The sequence below is a fragment of the Malus domestica genome, chromosome 08 (genome assembly GCF_042453785.1).
Source record: "Malus domestica chromosome 08, GDT2T_hap1".
Classification (NCBI taxonomy): Eukaryota; Viridiplantae; Streptophyta; class Magnoliopsida; order Rosales; family Rosaceae; genus Malus; species Malus domestica.
Window position 1 is genome coordinate 4,302,869 of NC_091668.1, and position 13,507 is coordinate 4,316,375.

General features: G+C 38.9%; 2 protein-coding genes across 6 annotated transcripts; one reads left to right on the top strand and one right to left on the bottom strand.

The window, feature by feature from the left end:
• Nucleotides 1–1,267: 1,267 nt before the first annotated feature.
• On the top strand, nt 1,268–10,476 carry LOC103421015 (formin-like protein 18). Of its 5 annotated transcripts, none has more exons than XM_070826643.1 (18): nt 1,268–1,828; nt 2,572–3,272; nt 3,567–3,788; nt 3,900–6,202; nt 6,290–6,538; nt 6,848–6,919; nt 7,204–7,302; nt 7,448–7,489; nt 7,819–7,899; nt 7,985–8,035; nt 8,126–8,207; nt 8,419–8,534; nt 8,745–8,816; nt 8,918–9,034; nt 9,274–9,342; nt 9,433–9,499; nt 9,765–10,173; nt 10,276–10,476. In XM_070826643.1, exons 1-5 carry the CDS (start codon nt 1,756–1,758, stop codon nt 6,459–6,461), a joined length of 3,471 nt encoding a protein of 1,156 aa, XP_070682744.1. In that variant the 5' UTR covers nt 1,268–1,755; the 3' UTR covers nt 6,462–6,538; nt 6,848–6,919; nt 7,204–7,302; nt 7,448–7,489; nt 7,819–7,899; nt 7,985–8,035; nt 8,126–8,207; nt 8,419–8,534; nt 8,745–8,816; nt 8,918–9,034; nt 9,274–9,342; nt 9,433–9,499; nt 9,765–10,173; nt 10,276–10,476. The 5 variants fall into 5 exon arrangements, with proteins under 5 accessions (XP_070682744.1, XP_070682741.1, XP_008357271.3 ...); XM_070826640.1 differs by having other exon boundaries at nt 6,290–6,419; XM_008359049.4 differs by having other exon boundaries at nt 6,290–6,419; nt 8,440–8,534.
• Nucleotides 10,477–10,979: 503 nt separating this feature from the next.
• On the bottom strand, nt 10,980–12,859 carry LOC103410585 (probable WRKY transcription factor 40). The gene is made up of 4 exons (XM_008349270.4): nt 12,569–12,859; nt 12,018–12,308; nt 11,792–11,911; nt 10,980–11,662 (listed from the first exon to the last, which is right to left on the bottom strand). Exons 1-4 carry the CDS (start codon nt 12,596–12,598, stop codon nt 11,267–11,269), a joined length of 837 nt encoding a protein of 278 aa, XP_008347492.3. The 5' UTR covers nt 12,599–12,859; the 3' UTR covers nt 10,980–11,266.
• Nucleotides 12,860–13,507: the final 648 nt, after the last annotated feature.

A 13,507-nucleotide genomic window follows, 5' to 3' on the forward strand; every position in this document is an offset into this window, starting at 1 on the left:
TCTAGATAACCTTTTAAAGATCAATTAAGCAAAAAACAAACCAACTTAGAATCATTTTAATTGTTCAATTAGCATTGTCAAAACTTCAGTGTTTAATGATAAACATGGTTTGTCTATTTATTCGATATCAATTAAATGACTAAACGATTTATGATTTAGTTAATATTTTGTATAAATGATCTTTAAATGATGTTCTAGAAAATAGATAATTATGATCATCAAACAACATTATAAGATAAAATAAAAGTCGAGAAGATTCAAATGAGAAGATTGCTAGCATTTTTTTTCATCTTCTGTCATTTGAAATAAGAAAATAAACCAATCCAAATTGATAATGCTCATCTATATTGCATGTAATGTACACCTCGATTATAAGTACTTTGCATTACTACATAATCAAGGAACATAAGATATTCATTCATTAGCAAAATAAAATAGAGGCATGCTAGTAAAGTTCAATGACTTAATTTTTTGTCATTTTTTTAAGGAGAGGGAGGAGAGTTCGAAATTAATACATTGATTTAGCGGTGGGCTTCGTTGCAGCATGCCACTTATGATTTCCGTGAATAGATCATCTCCGGATCTCTCCCACCAAATCCTAGGGATCCGAAGATTCGGGTTTTTGAAATTTGATCCAATAGCTACAAACAGGGGGTCTCTCTAAAAGTTATAATAATTGTACCCGTTGGATTAAATTTCAAGTGTCCGGATCTTCGGATTCCTAAGATTTGGTGGGCTCTTCCCTTGATTTCCAACGGCTTGGACACGTGGCGTTTTGAGGACCATTAATAATTTGGACCGTTGGATTTTCAAAAGCAAAAAAAAAATTGAAAATGTTACCATTGAGACACTTGAGAGTTTGGTGCACAAAGATAAGAGATTTGGATCATTTTCTGAGCCTAATGTAGAGGATCCTCCTGACCAATCATCGTGGACTGTTTGATTTTTATCTAACAACTACAAACAGAGAGGGTCCCCTTAAAGTTATAATAATTATAGCCGTTGAATAAAAATCCAACTGTCCAAGATAATTGACGAGGAGGATCATCTCCATTAGCTCATGAAAGGATCCAAATCCAAAGATAAGTACCATTCAGAGACCAACGATGAGCAATGTGACTAGTGTCGACAACACACGTGCGATGATGTGCCATCAAAGCAATCAAAATAAATATTTAAAAATAAAAAGAAATAAAAATCAAAGACAGACAAGTCATAATCATCATTATTTTGTAATCGCGTCCTTTCTCTCTCCTAAACCCGTTAGACGCAGACGCGCAGAGAGACAGAGACAGACACAAAACCCAGATCCCCCTCTTTCCTCAACCAAAAAAAATTAACGCCATATCCGACTTCTTTCTCTCTCCTCTCCTCTCTTCGGCCCTCTTTCTCTCTCTACATTTTTCTGATACAATGTAGGAAGAAGAAGATACCCCATTGTTGATTGAAAGCTAAGTCTTTCTATCTCTCCCTCTCTCTCTCCCTCTGATGCACACAACAAATAAGTGTGAAAGTGTAAGTTTGAAAGTGAAAGCTAAGTCTCTCAGAAGCACTTTCCGTAGAAACCCAGCAAAATCCATTCCTTCTGGTTCCTCAACATTCACTCTCTCTCTCTCTCTCTCGCGGGGCTTGGTTATTTAATTCCTCTGGGGATTCTGTGATTTGGGCATTCGAGCTGAGATGGGTTTTGCGTTTCGGAGCAATGTGGGTTGAATTGGAGGGGTTTTAGGTATCGTTTTTGGATCTTGAGAAACAATGGCGTTGTTTAGGAAGTTCTTCTACCGGAAGCCGCCGGATGGGCTTTTGGAGATATCTGAGAGGGTTTATGGTATGCTTTTCTGGGCTTTATTTTCTTTCAAATTTGGTTTATTGAAGATGATGTTTGTTAAATTTGGGCAATCGCTTGAATGTGGGTTGTGTTACTGGTATTTTTCCTTCTTTTTGTTCCTTTTTTTTCGTGCGTTGTTAGAAACTCAACTAAGTGCTGCTTGTTTGCAATTTGGGAAGATGTCTATATTTGGAGATGCATATTTACTGTGCCTTCTGGCGTTCCTAAGAATGAAGTGAACTGCATTAGTTGGACAGAATCTGCATGAATGGAACTGCATTAGTTTGACCGATACAGACATTGGGGAGGCTCTGTTTAATATGTCCTGGGAATAGGGTTTAGGCTTGATTTGTGGGCACACGCCGGACAAGTTTAAAGTTCCCGTATAGCCCTAGAATTTTTTATCTGGCAATTAACTATTGTGTTCTAAAGTTGAAAGAAGAAAAGAAACTAAAGTCGCTACTTATTGTGAAACTTTATTTTGGTGTGGTGATATACAAATTTCGCACAGATACAAAGTACGCATGAATGTGGAATTTATCAATTTTTGTGTGTTCTTTATGTACTTCCTAATATGTATATCCTTCAACAGTTGAACGCTGATGAATGTTTCAGAAGGAAACAATTTGTTTTGTATTTGCTGGCTTGTTCACGTGTTCTGTGTATGGTTATGCCCTTACGCTGCAGAAGAATCTAAATTATGTATATTTACTTGTTGGTAATTATTTTCTATACACGTGTAGTTTTTGATTGCTGTTTTACCACCGACGTTTTGGAAGAAGATGAATATAAAGTCTACATAGGAGGCATAGCAGGACAACTGCGTGATCAGTTTCCTGATGCGTCATTCATGGTCTTTAACTTTCGAGATGGAGAAAACCAAAGCCTGCTTTGCAGCATATTGTCTGAGTATGACATGACAATAATGGACTATCCTCGCCACTACGAAGGTTGCGCACTACTCACAATGGAAGCGATCCACCACTTCCTGAGGTCAAGTGAAAGCTGGCTTTCACTTGGGCAACATAATGTGCTCTTGATGCATTGTGAACGAGGTGGTTGGTTGGTATTGGCATTCATGCTGGCTGCACTCTTGATTTACAGGAAGCAGTACACTGAGGAGCACAAGACGTTGGACATGATTTACAAGCAAGCACCTAGGGAACTTTTGCAGTTAATGTCACCGTTGAATCCCATGCCTTCGCAACTGAGGTATTTGCAGTATATAACAAGAAGAAATGTGGGATCAGAATGGCCTCCACTGGATAGGGCGCTTACGTTGGACTGCATCATCATTAGATTTATTCCTAATATGGATGGAGAGGGAGGTTGCCGTCCAATATTTAGAATATATGGACAGGACCCTTTTATGGCTGCTGATCGAACTCCTAAAGTTTTGTTCTCAACTCCAAAAAGGAGCAAATTAGTACGACATTACAAGCAGGTGGTTGAAGTCATTTTACTCTCATTTATATGTTTTTTCTTTTGGTAATTGTAGATTGCATTTTTCTCTTCCTGAACAAGGAAGAGCTTTTTGTTGGTAATTTGTTCTCATGTGCTTGGATTGTTACCCTTCCAACTGTACTCTTAAGTTCTTAACTGCCCTATTGGAAGTTTTTGGAAATCTGTTCTCATGTGCTATTATCTTAAGTTGGATAGTTGCATGTCATGGTTTCTTTTATCTATATGTTGATGCTTTGCTTTGAACTTCATTTTAATTCTTAACTTCTTGGTGCAGGCAGATTGTGAACTAGTTAAAATTGATATACATTGCCATATCCAAGGTGATGTGGTTCTAGAGTGTATTAGTCTGGATAGTGATCTGGAACGCGAAGAGATGATGTTTCGGATAATGTTCAATACGGCCTTTATAAGGTCCAATATTTTGATGCTTAATCGTGAGGACATAGACATCTTATGGAATGTTAAGGATCAATTTCCCAAGAATTTCAGAGCAGAGGTACTCATCTACCCTTTGTGTTCTCCTTTTTGTTTAGTGAAATTTCAACTTCATGTTTAGGAGCACATGGTAGTCATTATCACTACTGTTAATAATTTTATCTGGATGAAGGTTCTTTTCTCGGAGATGGATGCTGCTTCTTCTCTTATATCTATTGATTTGCCTGGTATGGAGGAGAAAGATGGCCTTCCTGTGGAAGCTTTTGCAAAAGTTCAGGAGATTTTTAGCAACGTAGATTGGCTAGATCCAAAGGCAGATGTAACGCATGTGCTCCAGAAGATTGCCTCGTCAGGCGTTCTTCATAAACTGGATAGTGCTTCTTTGCATAATGTAGAAACGGGCAGCTTGTTGCTGGACTCAACTCCTGAAAAACTTAAATCAGAAGTGAAGTCATCAGAAAATGATATCAATAGTCCCACATTCATGGCTCAGGGGAAACATGATAGTGCTTCTGGTTATACTACAGAGACAGGGAGGTTTTCGCTTGAATCAATTCCTGAAAAACTTCATTCAGAAGATAAATCAATAGAAAATGATGTCAGGAGTCTCACATCTGTGGCTCAGGGAACGCATGATGGTGCTTCTGCTCATACCACAGAGACAGGCAACTTACTGTTAGAATCACTTCATGGAAAAGTTAAATCAGAACCAAAGGCATCAGAAAATGTTAATAAATCAGAAGTGAACTCATCAGCAACTGATATCAAGAGTACCACATCTATGGCTCAGGGGAGACATGATAGTGCTTCTGCTCATGCTACAGAGACAGCCAACGTGTTGGTAGAATCACTTCCCGAATGCCGCAAAACAGAACCAAGGGCATCAGAAAATAGTATCAAGAGTCCTCCATATATGGCTCTTGGGAAACTATCTATCACCAACATTCAACCGTCTCTAGACAGCGGTTTAATCAGAAAAAAGATTGAACCCCAAGACCTACAAGCTGCTCTCCTACACCCTACCCATTCTAAAATCATATCTCAGAGAGCACGTCAAGGTTCCCTATCTGCACCAGTTTCATTTTGTAATTCCTTGCAAGGATCGCCTGTGCCGATATCAAGATATCAAAGTGCACCCTCAGCTCTTGGCATTACAGCTCTGTTGCAGGATCATGCTACATATAATAGGGAAGACCAAATCCGACAGCCTGAAACTGTATCTCCCCCATTGCATGCCACATTAGCTCCTGATTTAACTCTACGGTCTCTACCTAAATCTGTCCAACCTGGTAAGTTGTATTTTCCCGCACCACCACCTTCTTCGTTGCAGTTTTCTGGGCTTGCAACTGTAGAAAAGGTTTCTGTTGCTACTCCACCTTCTCCTCTGCCACTAGAACTTCTACAACAAACTTCAAATTCCCCAGAGTCTTTGCTTAACGAGCACACTAAAACTACATTACAGGGTAAAGGTCAGTTAGCATCTGTTCCTCTTCCCCCTCCACCTCCACCTCCACCTCCACATCGTAGTCAGTCAGTGACATCTTCATCCTCTGACAGCAAGGGCTCAGTTTCAATTCCCCCTCCCCCTGCACCTCCTCATTTTTCAGGGGCATCTCCATCTTCCCCTGTCAAGAACTCAATTTCAGCTCCCCCTCCCCCACCTCCACCCCCATCTTTTTCAGGGTCATCTCCATCTCTCTCTGTCAAGAATTTAATTTCATCGCCCCCTCCTCCTCCTCTGCTCCCTTCATCCTTGGAGGAATCTCCATCATCCTCTCTCAAGCACTCAAGTTCAGCTCCCCTTGCTCCTCCCCCTCCTTCATCCTTTCTAGGAACATCATCCTCTGTCAAGAAATCAGTCTCACCCCCCACTCCCCCTCCACCTCCCCCTTCCTTCCAGGGAATGTCATCCTCTGTCAAGATCTCAGTTTCAACCCCACCTCCCCCTCCTCCACCTCCATTTTCAGGAAGGCCACCGTCATCCACAGTCAAGAACCCCTCCACTGAAGCTCCCCCTCCCCCTCCACCCCTTGGTTCTGCTTCTTCCGCAGTCACGTCTAGCCCCACTCCACCTCCTCCACCTCCTCCACGTTTAGGCCCTGCCTCAACTTCAACTGTAACACCTTCTGCACCACCACCGCCCCCTCCTCCAGCTTTGGCACCGAAGGAGTCCTTATCCCAGAATGCTGCACATGTGCCACCTGTACCACCTCCTCCTCTTCCCAATGGGGTATCAAAATCTGGTGGTTCCCCCACATCCAACTCCAGGGATAGTAATGGTAATATTCCTTCAATTCCTGGACCACCTTCTGGTGTTCCATTTAGTCTGAAGGGACGGGGCCTAACGCGTCCAAGTTCTAGAAATCAGCCTCAACCTAAAAAGGCCAATCTAAAGCCATATCATTGGCTAAAATTAACAAGAGCGATGCACGGAAGCTTATGGGCTGAAGCACAAAAAGCTGATGAAGCAACCAAGTATGCCATTTTTGTAAATAATTTATTAGTTTTTATAAATTCATACAATTGGCTCCCTATTATTCTGAATCTGTTGCTCTGCTCCAGGCCTCCAGAGTTTGACATGAAAGAACTCGAGAGTCTTTTTTCTGCGGCTGCTCCAAATTCAGACAATGGGAATACAGTTGGAAAATCTGGTGGCCATGCCAAAGGACCTAAATCTGAAAAAGTTCAGCTGGTAATTTGCATTGCATACTGGTTTTACTTCATTTGTGGGTAACTAGAGTTGTGTCGATCTGTAATACAGGGTGGGCTTACCTGACCCAGTATACATCAGTATGCAATATACTAGGTCAGGTAAGCAACAACAAGCTAGCAATGAATTAAAGTGCGCAGAATTATAAAGTTAGCACTCTCCTTTTTTTTTTTTCCACAGAACCAATAGCAATTGTGCTTGGTCATAGAGTCTATTATTTCTTGCACGAGCTCTCCTTTTTTTGCATATTGGAAAAATCTGGTAAATGTGTTATTGCTAGTTAACTGGCTTGAAATGAGGATCTGTCTAGCGTGTTTTTGGTTTTACCTTTTTGTTGTTGTATTGAATTAATTGAATATAGTCTTCCTTTGCCACCTCAATTCTAATGAGAAATTTACTGGCTCTTGCAGATTGAGCTAAGACGGGCATATAATTGCGAAATAATGCTTACTAAAGTAAAAATCCCTTTGCCTGATTTGATGGTAAGCTAAACCTAAATGGACAAGTTTTCTTGTATATCCTCAACAGTTTGAGTTAGTCTGTGGTTCTATAAACAAAGAAATGGGAGTTAAATACTGATTAAGTTACAATTTCAAAACTTCAAATACTAGCAAGTAGTGGCTGTTTCTTTGCTGAAAAGATGCATGATATCAACTTGTGTTCTGATTTTTGGATGTTGGGTGCAATGATCTTGGTACAGAAAAGTTCCTACATTAACGATAGCTTGTCTAATTTGTTCCTTTTCTTTCCTACTGACATCTTTCAGAGTTCAGTGCTTGCCTTGGACGATTCTGCATTAGATATTGATCAGGTTGAGAACCTCATAAAATTTTGTCCAACAAAAGAAGAGATGGAATTACTCAAGGTACTTTTATCTCGTTGTAATCTTCTGCTTCATGCCACTGTGAGAGCTTCTAGAAATATTCCCTTGTTATTTTTATTTTAAATTGCTTACAATGAGTATACAAGGCTTCTGTTTTCTGAGTAACAAATCATGCTTTGGTGCTCAGGGTTACAATGGAGACAAGGAAAACTTGGGAAAATGTGAACAGGTGAGTGGATTTTTCGTTTTCCCTCTTTCCCTTACCTCTCCTTTCTTTTCAATTGAGAATTCATTTTGTTGACAGCAAGGCAAGTGCTGACTTTATAATTCTGCGCATTTTAATTATATGCTAGCTTCTTGTTGCTTGCCGTTCGGCTGAATAAAATATATTTTGGTGTCAACTGTATAACTCTAGATGCTCTTGAATTTAGTCTTAGTTTTGTTTTAGTACCGAACTCTTTGGGAGAAATCACATTGATAAGAATCTTAACTCCCTTCTCCCAGTGTCTCTCTCTACATTTTATGCTTTAATTAATTGCTTTGTGCATTTTATGACAGTTTTTCCTTGAACTAATGAAAGTTCCACGGGTAGAGCCCAAGCTCAGAGTTTTCTCATTTAAAATACAATTCCATACCCAGGTGAGGGGACTGTATTATTCCCAATGCGTTCTGTTTCTGTTGTGCTTCATGTTATTCACTTGTCCATGGTGTTGCAATTTGTCAGGTTTTCGACCTCAGAAGGAATTTGAACACCGTCAATTCAGTGGCTGATGAGGCAAGCAACTTTTCATTTTTGAGTACTTATGTTTTCATTTGTCATTGATAAGTTCACCTCTTAATCTATTTCCACTAACGTGCTTATCAGATCAGAAGTTCGGAAAAGCTGAAAAGGATCATGCAAACCATTCTTTCTTTGGGTAATGCCTTGAATCATGGGACTGCAAGAGGTGAGTGGATTTTGTTGGTTACCATTTTGTGTTAATACATCATCATGATGTATATGGTTTGAACACATGGTGAATCACTGCATACATTGACTATGGTGTGATAAAAATGAAACAAAGTTGCAAGTTAGGGTTGGGCAGATTTGTAATTGTTGCAAAATGTTGTAAATAAGCTAATTTGTCCTTGTTTTGCATTGATTAATTTTGTTCGTAGTCTTTTTAATTATACCTGTAGGTTCTGCTATTGGATTTCGATTGGATAGTCTCCTTAAGCTCACTGATACACGAGCCCGTAATAACAAGATGACTCTCATGCATTACCTCTGTAAGGTGATTTCTTTAAAGCCTTTTAGTCCATTCTTTTAATCTTTTGTGGAACTTTTCTCCTTCACTTGGTGCATATTGATCTGGAGAAGTTTAAGCATATAGAAAACGTTTATTTGGTTACGTCCCAAACTGATCTTATTGATGGAGTTGTTCTATTAGTGTATAATTTTTAACTTTGACAATTCTATAAAATTCCTCTCCAACAAACCACAGGTGCTTGCAGAGAAGCTGCCAGAACTTCTTGATTTTCCGAAAGACCTAGTTAGTTTGGAGGCTTCAACAAAGGTATTATGTCTCCCTTTTTTTTTTTCTCCCCTAATTCTTGTAGGTAAAGTGAACTTTTATACATTGGGTGCAGACTGAGCTAAATTTTAATTACGATGTAGGTACAATTGAAATATTTGGCAGAGGAAATGCAAGCCATTAGTAAAGGGCTAGAGAAGGTTGTGCAAGAGTTGACTGCCTCCGAAAATGATGGTCCTGTGTCAGAAACGTTTTGCAAGGTGACATGCATAAACTATTTGGCACATTTGGCTTGCAGAAACTATATTAGATGACGCAATTGGCTCACATATAAAACTTAAAGACCATCATAATAAACACTTGATCACCAATAGCAAAGTTCAACAACTGCCTCTCATTCAAGTTGTTATACAAAGATCATAATGTGCTTGTGATTTCATCCTGTTTTTGGCATATCTATTTTGATGCTAATTTAATTTATCTACTGATAAATGTTCAGACGCTAAAGGAGTTTCTCGGTCATGCTGAAGCCGAAGTGAGGTCGCTGGCATCACTTTATTCTACTGTGGTATGTCTCAATTTTTTTAAGCTGTTGGGTTTGCTTGTGACATCTTAAGAGAAACATTGTTAAACTTACCTTCATCGTGGTTGTCTTCAGGGGAGAAATGCAGATGCATTAGCTCTTTATTTTGGGGAAGATCCTGCTCGTTGCCCGTTTGAGCAAGGTACATTTTTTCTAACTTTGTTGTGTTTCTGATTTTCTATGAACCATGGGTAATTCTTTTCATCCATAAATATTCTGTGACGATTCAGAAGTAGTCTTGGTCTATACCCTCTGCGTTGAGTGTTGCGCATTCTTAGGAACATGCAAACTGTTTATTGATCCTCTTACTAGATGCTAAGAATGAAGTAATGTGATTTCACGGACAATATTTACTCTTTAACTGCATTATCGTATTTTCGTATTGATTTTTGAAATTTGTCGTGCAGTTGTATCTACTCTGTTCAACTTTGTGAAGTTGTTTGTCCGAGCGCATGAGGAAAACTGTAAGCAGCTTGAATTTGAAAAGAAGAAAGCACTCAAGGAGGCGGAAAATGGGAAGATGAAAGCGGGAAATCTTTCCAAAAAAGACTCCGAGCTCTTGATACAGAATCAGTATGAGTGCCAGCATTAAGTCGTAATGATATATATCACCGTTGTTCCCTTTCACAACCAAAGCTGTTCTCCGGTGGATATATTTTTTCACTCCGTGGATGAAGTTCGTCGAAAGGTTCAGAGGATCGTGAACACAAATACAGCTGAGACATCCAATTCTGGTGACGTGCAGAAGAACGTTTTCGTCTTCATTTTAAAGTAAAGCCGGTGGTGGTATACAGAAGGAAGAGGTCACCTTAAGTAGTAAGCCCATTTCATCCTCTCATTTTGTTTTCGGAACTTCTGATCCGTCTCTTGTGATTCTTTGTTGTTTTCGTTAATTCAGTTTAATGTTTTCTGGAGCAGAGATGCTGGAGTGTATACGGAGTCCGGTTCAACAAGCGACTTGTACCATACGAATGAAGAATTTTGTTGTATAAATATACACAGTAGCTAGCTTTTTAGGTTTCCTTTTCGGCTTTTCCCATCCCTAATTTTAGTTGTAGGGATGTAAATCTTTGATACAAGGGAATAGAAAAAGGCAATATAATCTATTTTTTTTGAGAATGGGCCATAAGAATGACGAACATCGTAGTATATGCCCTGACGTATCTTATAATGTTAGGATTTTTACCATTAGATTTAACGACTAAAATTTCAATGAATAGGATACACCGAAACATCCTAGAAAATCTCATACGACAAAGACAATTTAATGGGATGCAGAAAACCAACTATTTGCTCTCCCTCCCAAGGGCTCTTGGTATAGAGGAAAGGACAAAGACCGGAGCTATGATTTTTTGGTAGGTTTTGGTCTTTGTCTTGAAGCTCTAGTCAGTTGTGCTTATTGTCTACAACTTTGGGTTGGTATTATTATTCAACTAAATGGATAATGACATGGTGAAAATGGTTAGTCATGTGACATAATCAAATCCCTAGTCAAAATTTCCATGACGTATAGCACCAACCACTCTCATGTCACTTTGGGCACACGTGTTCAAGTTTGAGACTCTCGGGAAAGTGCGGAATTGAAGACATGATTTCGGATGAATGAATAAATACTCAACCACTTAAATTGCAAGCTTTTGAATATTAATACTACTCATTTATCTAATAATTATGTTGAATTGCAGCGGATAACTTACAAAATACAATGTATGTTGAAAAGTAAAGGTGAATGATTTTTCATTTTGTGGTGATCGAAGGGGATAAGACACGAAGGAAACTCATCATTTCGTGGGAATTTTGAATGATAAGCTTTCTTAATGTGTTATCCGTCTTCGACCGTCAAGTTTGACAAATTTGCTTCATTTCTTTCTCCTACGTATCTTGACTATAAGGAGTTATCCGCTCCAATCTATGAATTTGGTCTATTTGCAGGTCTTGCAATCGAACGTGCAACTGCAGCAACTAAAGTTTGTGTGAAATCAGGATCCTTGGTTAACGAAGCAACGTAATCCTCAACTCTTCTGGAGCTAACCATGCTTTGAGGGCTTCCCAATCCTCCATTTTCTTGATTACTGGATCCCGAGAGACTGAGATCGAGCGTTACAGGCTCCGGCGGAGAGGGACTTATATTAATCACGTCATTATTAGTCCCGATACCACTTGAAGGAAAATTAACGGGCACAATTATGTTCTTATGTGAACATGAAAATTGTCCAAATAGTGCAGAATCATTGATGGCGTCGTGGTTGTGCTCTCCTTCGTATGTCGCCACGAGGATGGAATCATCCTCTATGCACCTCTGTACCTAAAATTCAGGCAGCGGAAAACACAGGATAAACAAGTTTAGCTAAAAGAAAAAATATTAGTTGAATTCATTTGCAAATTAATAAAAAAAAACTTAATTTCTTTGGGCAAATGGTTCATTTATACGTACCTTCTTTTTGACAGGGCATCGAGGAGCGAAGGAACACCTGAAATAAGCTCGAGGGGATGAAGGGTTGTCTTTGGTGACCTTCTGTCCATATTTCCTCCATTGATATCCATCTTTCACAATCTAATTAATTTCGTTCAATTAAATTCACAATTAATATTAATAAATAAACCTAATGCTTTTAGGTTTATATCTAATTTTCTACATTATAAGGGAGGACTTGACTTACAAGGCTGTTGTCTTTAGAATCGGTTTTCACTAGGAACTGTGATGTCTTATCGTGGGATGCCGGAAACTGATAGCGATGCTCATCAGTTCTCTGTCTCTTGCTCATAATCGCACTGTTGATATTCGTGGTCATGATATGTCGATGATCACACGGTTGTTGTTGGATATGCATTTGGCGCAGTTGCTGCTGCTCAAGTGTTGAGCACTTGGCGGTCATAACTTGAAGCAGGAATCTTAGGGTTTCATTCTCTTTCCTCAAACGTTGCAAGTCTTCTGGAACACTGTCTACAACCTGGTCACGATCATCAACCATAATACAAAAGAAAAATCATCAAACAATCTCATAAATTATTCAACCCTAGGTCATGAAGAGTCCGTGGGGGTTAACTCAAGCGGTGATGGTGCATGCAGAAATGAGATAGGATTATGCTACGTCCAAGGAAAGTGGTGAGAGTGCGTGTAGAAATGCGTAAGGATTATGCTAAGTTCAGAGTTTAATTCCCTCCGTTAAACCCATAAATCAAAATCGCGTTTATAGATCAAATTCAGTACCTTTTGCTTGTTAAGGGTATGAGCATCCATGTTTATAGATTCGGATAAGTTGATGTAAAGATTCAAGAACCTGCAGATTGCTGATATAACTATAATGTTAACAAGCTAGGGAGAAGAACAATATATAATCCGATGAAGTAGCAATATATATATACACACACACAGACGCACGCATATATATAGCTATAGGTTTAGGGTATTTGTTGGGGGTCTTGAATCTTGCTGTCAAATTCAAGGAACTTTCACAATTGATTCAACGAATGTTTAGTGGCTTTGATTCCTGGCATGGCTGAGAATTTGCATTGAAATATTGGGTAATATAAGGAACGTGTTGGAGAAATATATGATATGACCACTAGTGACGCTCTGATTACACGTAACATGCAACGACGTCACCACATGCACGTCATCATGGGAAACGACGTAAGTTTAGTATTAGTCCGACATGTTTGTTCGAGGAGCCTTTTGAATCTTGACGCTTGCTTATGTTATGGTCTTCGACACGTCACTTTGTTTCACTCTTTTGCCTTTTAATTTTCTAAGATTGTATAAAAGCAAAGAAAGAAAACGAAACGTGGCTTGTTGGGATTTGCTTTTAGGGTGTATTTGAAACGTTATTGTTGTTGTAAGTACCTAATTATTACATAAAAAAACTTAATTAGAATAATAGTTCCGTAGTGATAAGGTAGTCAGAAGATTGTTCTTGTCGTAAAACAAATTGGATTTAAATTCCCATAATGAAATCTGTTAAAATTTAGACCCAAAATTAAAAGTTCCGTCAACTCTTCGTTAATCGTTAGCACGTAAGATTCACATGCTAACAATTAATGCAGAATTCCGTTTTAATAGCAAATGTGTGGCTCACATGCTAGCAATTAATAACGAGTTGACGAAATTTATAATTTTAGAGCTAAATCCTTATAGACTTCACCACATAGA

What these genes read in the sequence shown, in the direction of transcription:
- LOC103410585 (XM_008349270.4), bottom strand. Translation starts at nt 12,598, where the DNA reads ATGGATGCTCATACCCTTAACAAGCAAAAG. An exon ending in ATTCTAAAGACAACAGCCTT is followed by an intron (nt 11,912 to 12,017) that starts GTAAGTCAAGTC and finishes GAAATTAATTAG; the next exon opens with ATTGTGAAAGATGGATATCA. An exon ending in GATGCCCTGTCAAAAAGAAG is followed by an intron (nt 11,663 to 11,791) that starts GTACGTATAAAT and finishes CCTGAATTTTAG; the next exon opens with GTACAGAGGTGCATAGAGGA.
- LOC103421015 (XM_070826640.1), top strand. Translation starts at nt 1,756, where the DNA reads ATGGCGTTGTTTAGGAAGTTCTTCTACCGGAAGCCGCCGGATGGGCTT. An exon ending in GATATCTGAGAGGGTTTATG is followed by an intron (nt 1,829 to 2,571) that starts GTATGCTTTTCT and finishes ATACACGTGTAG; the next exon opens with TTTTTGATTGCTGTTTTACC. An exon ending in CATCACTTTATTCTACTGTG is followed by an intron (nt 9,343 to 9,432) that starts GTATGTCTCAAT and finishes GGTTGTCTTCAG; the next exon opens with GGGAGAAATGCAGATGCATT.